The following is an 11,531-nucleotide window of genomic DNA, read 5'->3' as shown; positions in this document are numbered from 1 at the left end:
CACACAAAGACAATATGTCAATATGCTCTCCACTGAGCAGCGGTAGAAGGACACAAGCAGCTTCTGACAGATGTTGTTTTTCCTAAGTATTCTTAGTCAGTGTGATAGTCAGTGGGTATGTGCTGTTCCTAAATTGGGATGTGGATGTTGTAAAGCGTCTGTATCTTTTACCTGATGGGAGGAGGTTGATGAGGTGATGTGCTGGGTGTGAGGGATTGGCTATGATTTTCCTTGCCTTTTTGATAACCCGTGATGAGAAAATAGAGGAGAGGGAGAGGATGTTGGTGCCTGTGATATCTCTCTCCCCCCTCTGGGGCTACAACTCATTACTTATTCCTATTTCTGAAGCTTTACACATCACACACTTCATGTGGCATCAATATTTGATCGATGTAACATCTGGATGCAGTTTGAAAGATGTAAGTACAAAGTAAGACTGAAATCATATCTCCTATACCAGTGGTTATTAACCTGGGGTGCAGACACCCCCTGTAGTGCGGACATCCCCTGGGGGTGCGCCAGAGATTGCAGCGGGGGAGTGGAATTTTATTTCCACTGAGGTTGTGACCAAAATTCTGCTTGCGAACATTATAATTTGGCCAAGTCAAAAGCAAATTAAAACATGTTTTGGACCCCATGTAAAGTCATTAAGGTATTTATTAATGCCTAGAGCAAGAATCATTGTAATTAATCACTTAAATCATTTTTGTAAGTGTGCATACACGTGTAGATGTTTGGGTTGGGGGTGCACAGCTTGTCTTCTGCACATAAGAAAAAAAAGGTTGAGAACTACTGTGCACAGTGAGACCACACTCAAAAAATAAGGTTTGTCTAAATTACCCCAATGCAATTGCCTCCCTATTCATACAATCTCTGACGTTCTATGCCGTTGCCATATGCTGGCATACTTTAGGCTTCTCTCCAGCTGTGGACTGTTTGTGCTAGCTGGAGCTGATGGCTTTAGGCCAGGGGTGGGGAACCTATGTCTCGAGGGCCGTTCACAGCCCTTGAGGCCATCTTATCCAGCCCCTGACATAATTTTGACAATATCAAGTCAAGTCAAGTCAAGTCAAGTTTTATTGTCAATTTCTTTACATGCACTGGTCATACAAAGAATTTGAAATTGCGTTTCTTGCTCTCCCATGCAGACATAGACTAATCTAGGTAAGGTATAATATATATATAATATATAATATGCAGTTTCACATGGAATATAACATGCTTTGTAAAGAAATGTTAGACATTACATATTTCAGGGGACTTAGAGAAGGTGGGGTCTGTTGTAAAGGTGGCCACCTTCAATATAGGCCTAAAATGCGGGGGGAAATCCTGGTTTGTTTGTGTTCATAGTACGGCCCTTGGAGGACTTAATGAAATTTGAAGTAGCCCCTCGAATGAAAAAGGTTTCCCACCCCTGCTTTAGGCTAAGCTCTCTGCAATAGTCAGGGTGTTTTCACACCTGGTTCCTTTCAGGCATTTAACCGAACTCAGACCTGTGACTCAGCATTTTCTGTGTATATGTGAATGCTCCAAAATGTACCCAGACCCCTTGGAACTGAACCGTACTGAGACGTTTATTGACGTGGTCGCAGTGCGGTTCACTTATGGTCCTGACAAGCTACACTGGGCCCTGAAGGTATTCCAAGTGGGCCTTGAAATAATTTCCTAAAAATCTAAATCATATATTTGTGCGTGTTGCTGTTAATTTATTTGAGTTTTTATTGTTTATTGGCTCAGATGTGGCCCCCGGACATTCATGAACATTTTAAATGGGCTCCAAGTTGGAAAAGATTGGGAACCCCTGGTCTAAAGGACTGGGTGTGCGCAAAACAATGAATGACACACCATAACATCCAGATACCAGAAAGGCAGCTGTTTTTTTTTCGTAATACACTCACAATATGAACAAAAACAGAACTGAGACCTTTTGCTGTCGGTTTCAGTTTTTGGTCCACTTGAAGAGGACTGAGTTTGGTCCACTTAAAGGAGACTAGGTGTGCAAATACCCTTAGGCACCTGGCCTTGGTACCACTGCCAACAGTAGCGACCCTCAGTCAGAGCCTGTGGGCAGCGGCTGAGAAGATGTGCCAATTGGGCCTCTTTCAGAGCAAAGAAGACAGGAGCTTGTCTCACTTTCCTGTTTGATCAGGTGATCTCACTAGACTGTAACACCCTCCCACCCTCCACCTTGTCCAGGCTCCCTGTTGCCAGAGGCCTGCCTCTAGGGTGACCATCTCCGTGACAGCAAAAAGGAGGACATATTTTTGGCCGGGGGTCTGGGGATGCTCCCCCAGAAAATGTCATATTTCCGAGATGCAATTTCATGCATTTTAATCAATTAGGCCTCCGGCTCCGAGGCAGTGTGGACGTCAGACAAGGCATTGACAAGATGGACGGTCCGTCCTACAGTAAAAGACCCTACCTACCTCCCTGCTAATTAACCTCCATACCTGCCGGAACCTCTTCCTGTATCAGATGGAGTTCTTTCTAATATGTGCACTCCTGTCCTCCGTTGCTCACTTTCCTCCTTGTAGCCTTGTGATGACGTCACCGACAACAGAATCAATTTTAAATATCTCGCAAAAGCTCAATTCTAATGTCATTTTCTCATTTGTAAATGGGACGGGGGAAAGAAGAATAGCCCCCCAAAAAGTTGTTGTGGCAAGGCTGACAGCTGAGAAACTGAATTGTTTTCTCAACGAAGGCGGGGAATCAGCGAAAAGCGAGACCACAAGCACAGATCTAGGACGGGAGTACGCATATTGAAATCCATCCACTGTATCTTTCCCTGCTGCAGGTGGGACGTTTAATCAGCAGAGTTGGATTAAGTAGAAGTACTCTTACAGATGTAATTACAACACTGGTAGAATGATGTTATATCATAATAGTAGTGCTGTAATTACAACTCTAAGAGTACTTTTTTTTCTTTTTTTAGGTCTTTTTTTCTACTTTATTTTGATAGGACAGCGTGAGAGGTGGACAGGAAGCGAATTGGGGGAGAGACGGGGCAAAGGACCCGGGTCAGCCGCATGGCAGGTGAGTGCCCTACTGGTTGGCTACGGCAGGGTCCTGTAAGAGTAATTTTACTTCTACTTTACAGCCTACAACTCTGCTAATCAGGGTCTTTGGGAAGTAACCAAGACCTGCTCTGCCTGTTAGTTACCACGGAACCTGTGCCTCTTATCCCAGGCGTGACTCAGGCCACCTCCACTTCCTCCCCGACCTCACCTCAATGCTGGCTGATGGCACATTGGCAGACAACAGACCCCTGAAGGGAAATGATAAAGGTCTGCAACACTTTCTTTGGGAAGCAACCAAGACCTGCTCTGGCTGTTACCACGGAACCTGTGCCTTTTGTCTCAGCCAGGCGTGACTCTGCCACCTCCACTGCCTCCCCGGCCCTCCACCTCCTCCCCGTCCTCACCTCAACGCCGGCTGATGGCACATTGCTCTTAACAGGGACCCTGTACTTTAGGCCAGGGGTGGGGAACCTATGGTCTGATGGCTGTTTACAGCCCCTGAAGCTGTCTTATCCAGCCCCCAATATTATTTCAATGTTATACAGTTTCACATGACATGCAATATGAGAAATTACATTTGCAATACAATTAAGTTATATATTCAGGGGATCTAGTGAAGGTGAGGTCTGTTGGGCCGCCTTAAATATAGGCCAGGGGAAGACAGTGCAAGGGGAAATCCGAATTTGTGTTCACAAGAGGACTTCATAAAATTTGAAGTGGCCCCTTGAATGAAAAAGGTTCCCCAGCCTTGCCGTGGCCAAACGGTGGGACACTCGTCTACCATGCGGCTGACCCGGGTTCAATTCCCGGCCCGGGTCCTTTGCCGGCCCTTCCCCGTCTCTCTCGCCACACTCACTTCCTGTCACCACCTTCACTATCCTATCATAAATTAAAAAAGACCACAACATATCATTGAAAAAATGAAAAAGGTTCCCCAGTCCTGCTTTATGGCTTCTCTGGTGCATACCACCATCAACTCCACTGAGGAGATGCAGTCTGTTCCGGGTCTCATACAGTGCAGTGTAGCGCTCACTGATTAGGCCGTGTGGAAAATAGTGCCCTAGTGTTCTCAAGTCTCTCACTCCACACTTAGGATTTCCCCCACAAAAAAAAGATTAATTATAAAGCCCAATTTGCATTTGTTTGTTTTTTCCCCCAGCATGTCCATATATGGAATGTCCATGAGGAGACTGTTCCAAGCCAATGAGAAAACTATTGCACAGTCGACCTACTAGCTTATAATTGGATCTGTTGAAATATGCGTCCAGAATAACACACTACTGTATTTTCACCATAAATTAGAGCAACATCATAGTAAGATCTCACTCCCAACTGGGTCAGAACCTAAGAGCCCTGGTCCTGCCACTTACTTTTGAGATGTCATGAAATGCTTTCTATTCATCACATACACAGTAAATTCTGCAGTGCTCATTTAACACTTAGAGAGTTCATTTGAGTCCATTTGGACTTAAATGAACTCTGTAAGTGTTGAATTAACACCACAACATTTACTGTGTAGCATGGTTTCAGAACTGGTGTGACATGTTTATTAATAGCATCAGTGTAGAGCACTGGATTCTCAAGCTTTTTTGAACAACCCTTTTTGAACAAACACCCCCTTGACCTCATCATAACCTCATCATAACCTTCCAACACCCCCCTTAACGTTACAAAATAAAATAGAGTAATGTCCCCCAATGGCAACTAAGCACCGCCCCCTCCCAGCTGACTCCTCAATGCCCCTCTAGTGCTTCCTGTCACCCCCTGGGGGATGTAGAGCCACCATTGAGAAACATTGTGAGTACATTCCAATATGCGACCTTGCGTCCTCCATTTGTGCTTGTGGCCTCACGTTTTGCTGATACCCCGACTCTGTGGAGAAAACAATTAAGTTTCCCCACTGTCAACCTAGCCACAACAGTTTTTGGGGGACTATTCTTCATTCACCATCCAGTTTGCAAACGAGAAAATGACTTCACAATTGAGCTTTTGCGAGATATTGATATATGAGGCCATCACGACGTATTACTTCCAGGTACGAGGCCACAAGCACAAGTGGAGGACGCAAGCACGTGTGTGTGTGTGTGTGTGTGTGTGTGTGTGTGTGTACTCTAAAAAATAATAATAATGAAAAGAAAATACTAACTAACCCTTCTTGTTGTTCTGTATATTTCCTGTGCACTTTGTATTTGCTAGTGATGTTGGCTATGATTATGTCCTCTTTTGAAAGTCGCTTTGGTTATAAAGCTTCTGCCAAATGCGATGTAATGTAATAATGCAATGCATATTGGAATGCACCCTGGGTAGAATATGATAGCATCAAACAGTGTAGAACATGAGACAGCCTGCTGGTTTTCATCTCCAAAACAGTCACAGTCGCTCTTCTCTATCTAGAAACGGGCCTTACTGTAGACTGCTGCTCTTTATTTGGCATGGGCCCCTTTGGGACTTTTGAAATTTCAATATGTGGCATGCAAATAGAAAAGTTTGCCCACCCCTGTTGGGTTTGGCAGACGGCAGATTCCTGTCAAGAGCCCAAAATTTGGCCAAAGGCCCAAACTACACTTGGTACATTTGATTGGGGGTGGGTGCATATGACTGAAAAGAAATTATAAAGGTCTGTAACACGGATCAACGCTCCCCAAAGTCTAATGACATGATGTTTGGTACACTTAGTCCTTCATCACAGGCACTGTTGCAGATCTTTAGACTTAAAATCAGGGATGCATTTCTGGAAAGCGTAGTTGTTAGCAGTTAGCAACTTCAGTAGTTGCCAATGGGAAATTGCATTGTAACCAACAAAGTAGCTAACATAGTTAGCCATAACGGTTTCCTGAAATGCACCCCCGAGTTTTATAAAGAAGAAGTAGAAGTACTGATACATATGTAATTACACCAGCAGCATGATATTACATTACTGCAACCATGTAATATCACACTACTAGTGTTAAAATTACATCTGTAAGAGTACTTCTACTTCTAATTTATACAACTCTGCTTAACATTAAGTCAGTGATCCTCATTACCAGTCCATATCATAAACAAGTTGTCTATAAAACGCTGATAAATCAAGGCTATCATATCTATCTGTTAACTCCAACACCTGCACTCCTGAGATGTGTGCACAGTCTTATGTCTTGTTACACAATATGATATGAAAATATTTTCTCCACATCAGACCACTGATTATTTATTGCCCGACTAAATTGCCCGAGGCTAGGGCATGTGCTCTGCATTAGGGGGTATGAGTCCTCTGTGTGCCTTGCCAAATTTTAGCAATACATTTGTCCACAATCGATCTGGGTCCCGTCTACAACAGTACACTTTAATCAAGCATGTTAAAAGGACCTCACGAGCTGAGCACCTCAAAACTTCTTTAAGTTCAGAATAGAGCAACTATATTTGCAGGTAATGGAGCACGTTTTGAATAGTCTGTCAAGTAAATAAAATATATTGGCTACACTCTTCCAGCTTGGCTCACAATAAGAACATTTCTGATTCGTCTCGTGCAAAGCCTTCTGCACTTCAGACAGACGTAAAGGGGCTTTGAACATTTGAAAATCACAATTATGACATCAGCAACACTTCTTAACTCACAAAGTTTACATTATTCCCAAGAGACTTTTTTCTTTTCTTTTTTCTTTTTGCACTGTGTCTTTGCATTTGAGTATTCATTCATGCTCTGGTCTCATCCTGTTGACTGGGCTCATTGATGTGCAGAGCATGTCCAGACTCTCCATTTTCAGAGGCACCAGGAAATGGCAACACAGTGCCTCATTGTCCAGAAAAGAGGGAAAATCTCCTAACTGATCATTCTATTTCACTTCAGACTTTCGACTAAGCACTGCAGCATAACCAAAACAAGAGCACTCACTACAGTACAGAAAGCAGGACATAGTTATTATAATGCTTGATATCATGGGAATGTGTGAAAGTTACTAACTGATCATTCTAGGCCTATTTCAAGTCAGACTTTTGCCTAAGCACTCACTGCATAACCAAAACAAGAGCATACAGTGCAGAAATCATAATTATATGCTTGATATCATGGGAATGTGTTTAAGTTACAGCTAACTGCAGTACTAGCAAACGTGCAATGTAGCCTACCCCCACTGTCCCCTGACACACGCCTGATTTCAGGCACTGAGTACGAGATATTTCAGCCCTGAAGTGTATATTTCTCAGGATATCAATCATTGCTCTGAATACCATTACAGTACATTACATTGCATTTGGCAGACGCTTTATAACCAAAGCGACTTACAAGTGAAGCACCATTCAAGTAAAGTGTGAGATGTATTTTTCATAATGCCATGACGTGGTCTGTCACGGCCAGTCAAAATAGGAAGGTCTTAACCCACTAAAAGATGATACCCAAGATGAGCATGTGATAATGTGATCACCATTAAAATAGGCTACAGCTTTCAATCGTGGTCGTTTATTAGTAGTTGATACAAAAAAATAATGTCAACCATCATCTGGAACTGAAATCTATGCACTTTTGAATAAGGAACAATAATCTTGACAGAGAAACCATCCCTAAGTAGTATATAAAGCACCTCCATCCAAGTGAATAATAACTTAATAACAAAACCACAGGTAGTGTAAAAAGCACAATGTATGTGAATTATTACACAATCCTGCCATCCGTCTCTGCATACAAAATGTTTCAAAATGAACATCAATTTTTAAATTGCAGTACGCCCATTTGCTTTCAGTCAAAACATTCAGTTTTAAATATGAAAATATAGTTATATTCATCTAGTAATATAATCAGTTATTTCTTCTTAAATATTCTTGACATTTTTTTTTTTACTCTGAACCATACAGCCATGTAAGTCACATAATATTTTGTATTCAGTGTATGAAGGTTGACTCTCCTCTCATTAAATGTATTTAAGCATTAGTCAAGTTAATGTCACCATATACATTTGTAAAAATGCTTTCAACTGTAATAAATACCAAACATACATTGACAGACAGTAATTTCTGATTTTAATTCCATAAACAAATCAAAGTTCAATATACAATGTTTAAAATATAACCAGTATAAAAGCTCTTGCCCTAAGAATGCAGTCATACTTAAAATCCCATGATTGTAGTGACTTGGTAAATGTCATCAATAATTGCAAATTAAGCACCACATGCTCCAGGGAGACTTTGTGGTTGTATCACCAGGAGCACTTTGCACTAGCAATGGGCCATTTCCACCCTGACCAGGAGCACTTTGCACTAGCAATGGGCCTTTTCCACTATGACGTGATGTCTGACAACTTTCATTTTGAAGCCGAGCAGGTGCGACTACTGACTACCAGTGTGATTACTGGTTTCAGACAGAAAACAATTGCGTCTCAATGTCTCAAAGTATGTCTATGCCACCGGACGCAACATACACCTGCTATGAATGCATTCAAATGTTCAGTGTTAGAAGGTGTCTGTCGTCACGTGATAAAGGCCCATTTCTCCTCTCCCCCCCCCAAGGAGTCAATCAGACAACAAGTTAGGCAGCAATGGACATGACCCTTGTGACCGCAATCTACTTGGAGTCATCAGAATCTGATAAAACCAGTTAATATAAGTTAAAATTAATTTTTAAAATGACATTTATATGTAGAAATATTTACTACTGGAACAGGCTATCATCAAAAAGTAAGATATTTCATGGAATTGCCTAAGCCTACATCTAAGGGAAAATATGATATATTTTTTTTTACAACTGACTCATAACAGTGTGTCTTTCCAGAACCTCAAGATAGTCCGGTTGACTTTTAAGTTTCCCTTGTAGCCATGTTTGGTCGAGTGCCTGTGCACCAAAATATTTCCTGGGTGTGCCGTAAAGTGCTGTTTTGTTGAAACGGTGGTTCTGATTGTTTGGCCCTGTTGAGTCGTACATTGCTGTGATGGACCTTTTGGGCAAGGTGCTACTGCTGAAGCTGTCTGACAGAGGGCCAGCGGTGGGAAGCTCCTTGACTCTCTCTCCAGTGTTCTGATACAGTCCAGGGTCTTTGTGGCTGCATGACTGGTATTCAACAGTGCTAATGGCAAGTGGAGTGGAGCTTTGTGTTTGCCGCTCACATTTCTTGGGCTCAATAGTAGTGGTGCTGAGGGAGAGGCCATTCAGGTTTCTGTAGTATGTGACATGGTTGCTGTCCTTCCACACCGGATTCTGGCACATCTGACTAACCGGTGGGGGCACGTAGTTGTATTCGTGAGAGTGCGTTTTGTTGGGACGTGGCTCTTGGCCGTACGTGCTGTACTGTATCTGGTATGAGTTCAAGTCTAAGTTGTTCACATTTGAGTGGATGCTCTCGATCCCTTTGCGTCGCTTCAGGACGAAAACAAACAAGCCGGCTCCGAAACAAACGGAAATAATAAAAACCACAAGCAGGCCCAAAATCAATACAGACAAGGGCACCTCGCCGTGCATTTCTGGTACATTGTCATCCGCAGGAGTATTAATTACAACAGCAGTAGTCATTTCAGTGCTGGGGGAAGCAGGGAGGTCAGGTCCCTTAGTGGCAATGATCTTGTTGTTCATGGTTTCGGTGCATATGGCATCATTTCGAAGAGACCTCAGCAAACGGCCGGCGTGTTTAGAAGGCGAGTCGCATGTGATCTCATTTACCACCACACTGGTGCTGGATAACTCCATCCAGTTTTTCAGGGCTATAATGTCACAGGTGCAGTCCCAAGGGTTCTCTTGGAGGTCAATCTGTATGAAAGGGGAGAGCTGGTCGAGCACACCTTGCACTGGCAAATGAGAAAAATGGTTGTTTCTAAGATTCAGCCTGGTCAGCATTGTTCCTGCGAAAACATTATTGGGCAGGGATCTCAATAGATTGTTATTCAAAAACAACAGCTGGAGATTGTGCAGTGCATTGAAAGTTTGAGGCAAGATGTCTTTGATAATGTTGTATTCCAGGTAAAGATACTGTAGGCTTTGGAGCCCGGTGAATAATGATTGGGATAAGCTCTCAATGTAATTACCATTTAAATAGAGTCGTCTTAAATTAGAGAGGTTCTCGAAGGCCCCTTCCATGATGACTGAGAGCCTGTTATTTCCCAGGTGCAGCAGCTCAAGTGAGCTGTATTCCATGAAATCTGTTGGGTAGATCACATGCAAGTAATTCCCTGTTAAATGCAACTTCTTTGGATAGGATGGTTTGGGTTGTAAGTCTGATATGTTATGTAGCTTCCGTTCCTGACAATTGATATTGAGTCCACTGTCTGAATTGTGAGATGTGCACATGCAGACGCTCGGGCAAGTCATTGGCACCGGGGCGCGTGTCTGATAAACCATAATTGGCCCGAACACATGTTTATCTTTATTTGACGTCACTCGGGGTGTAGGACGGTGCCTGGTTTTTGGAGGTCGGGATGTTTTAGGTACTCTTGTTGGACTCGTGCGCGCGCGTAATGTGGGGACGGGGACGTGGTACTGCGAGTCGGAGGAAGGTTCCAATGTGCGGTAAGTTGGATCCCCTACATTCCTCCGGGGACAGAGGTCTTGCTTGATTAAATGAGTGACGTCTTTTCCATGCAGTCGAAAGGGCGTCTCACATACAATATCGCCAACAAAAACCGAGAGGCCTATGGTGTCCAACCAAGCTTTGAGAGGAATTAGATCACAAGTACAATTCCAGGGGTTCTCTTCCAGTTGGATCTCCATGATACCTCCGATATGCTCCAAAACACCAGTGAATGGCAGCGTTTTCAGCCGGTTCCCCCTTAAGTCCAAATGCGTCAGCATAACGAAGCGAAATATATTGTTGGGCAGAGAGAGCAAGAGGTTGTCGTTGAGAATTAAGACTTTAAGCTTGTTTAGTTTATCAAATGCCCCAGCCTCTATGATGCTAATATAATTGTAATCCGTCTGCAGATACTCCAGATTCTCTAATCCATTGAACGAGTCTTCTCTGATAATCTCCAAATTGTTGTTGTTCAAATGAATGCGTTTGAGATTTTTCAGGCCAGAAAAGGCTCCTGATCTTATCTCCTGTAATCCGTTGTTTCCCAGGTGAAGTGATGTAACATTGCCGTAGTGGAAAAAATCATTTATATTTAACCGAGTTATAAAATTCCCATTCAAAAATACTGATGTTATTTTGTTTTGTGGAGGCTGTATGTCATTCACCGAGGTAAATCCCTTGTTTTCACAGTTGACATACAGCGAATTGTCCTTATCCTCGCAAAAGCAAACATTTTTGCAAATTTCTTGGGCGATTTTGCGGGTTTCTGCCTTCGATGGTAAACTGAACACAACTAAGGCGCTAAGCAGCAGGACGTTGCTCAGCATTTTTGCGACAATGTAGGTCCTACTGTTTCTTTCGAGATCAATGTAGTATGCTGCTTGTATGGATGAAGCGCAGTGAAGGCATGCATGCAAAAACACCCATTTGCTCCAAAGCTTCGAAGCGAAGCACGTACCGGCTTTTGATGTTATCCTTAAACCCCAGTCTGAATTCAAAACGTAGAGAAGACACGCATTAGATCACATTCTGACGGATGATG

The 11,531-nt window shown here is 42.9% G+C and overlaps 1 protein-coding gene across 1 annotated transcript; it reads right to left on the bottom strand.

The window, feature by feature from the left end:
• Positions 1-8,114: 8,114 nt before the first annotated feature.
• slitrk2 (SLIT and NTRK-like family, member 2) lies at positions 8,115-11,316 on the bottom strand. Its single transcript, XM_063216420.1, has one exon. It carries the CDS (start codon positions 11,314-11,316, stop codon positions 8,731-8,733), a length of 2,586 nt encoding a protein of 861 aa, XP_063072490.1. The 3' UTR covers positions 8,115-8,730.
• Positions 11,317-11,531: the final 215 nt, after the last annotated feature.

Source organism: Engraulis encrasicolus, chromosome 14, assembly GCF_034702125.1.
Source record: "Engraulis encrasicolus isolate BLACKSEA-1 chromosome 14, IST_EnEncr_1.0, whole genome shotgun sequence".
Lineage (NCBI taxonomy): Eukaryota > Metazoa > Chordata > Actinopteri > Clupeiformes > Engraulidae > Engraulis > Engraulis encrasicolus.
The sequence above is the reverse complement of the archived record's forward strand: the minus strand, read 5'-3'. Positions and strand labels throughout refer to the sequence as shown.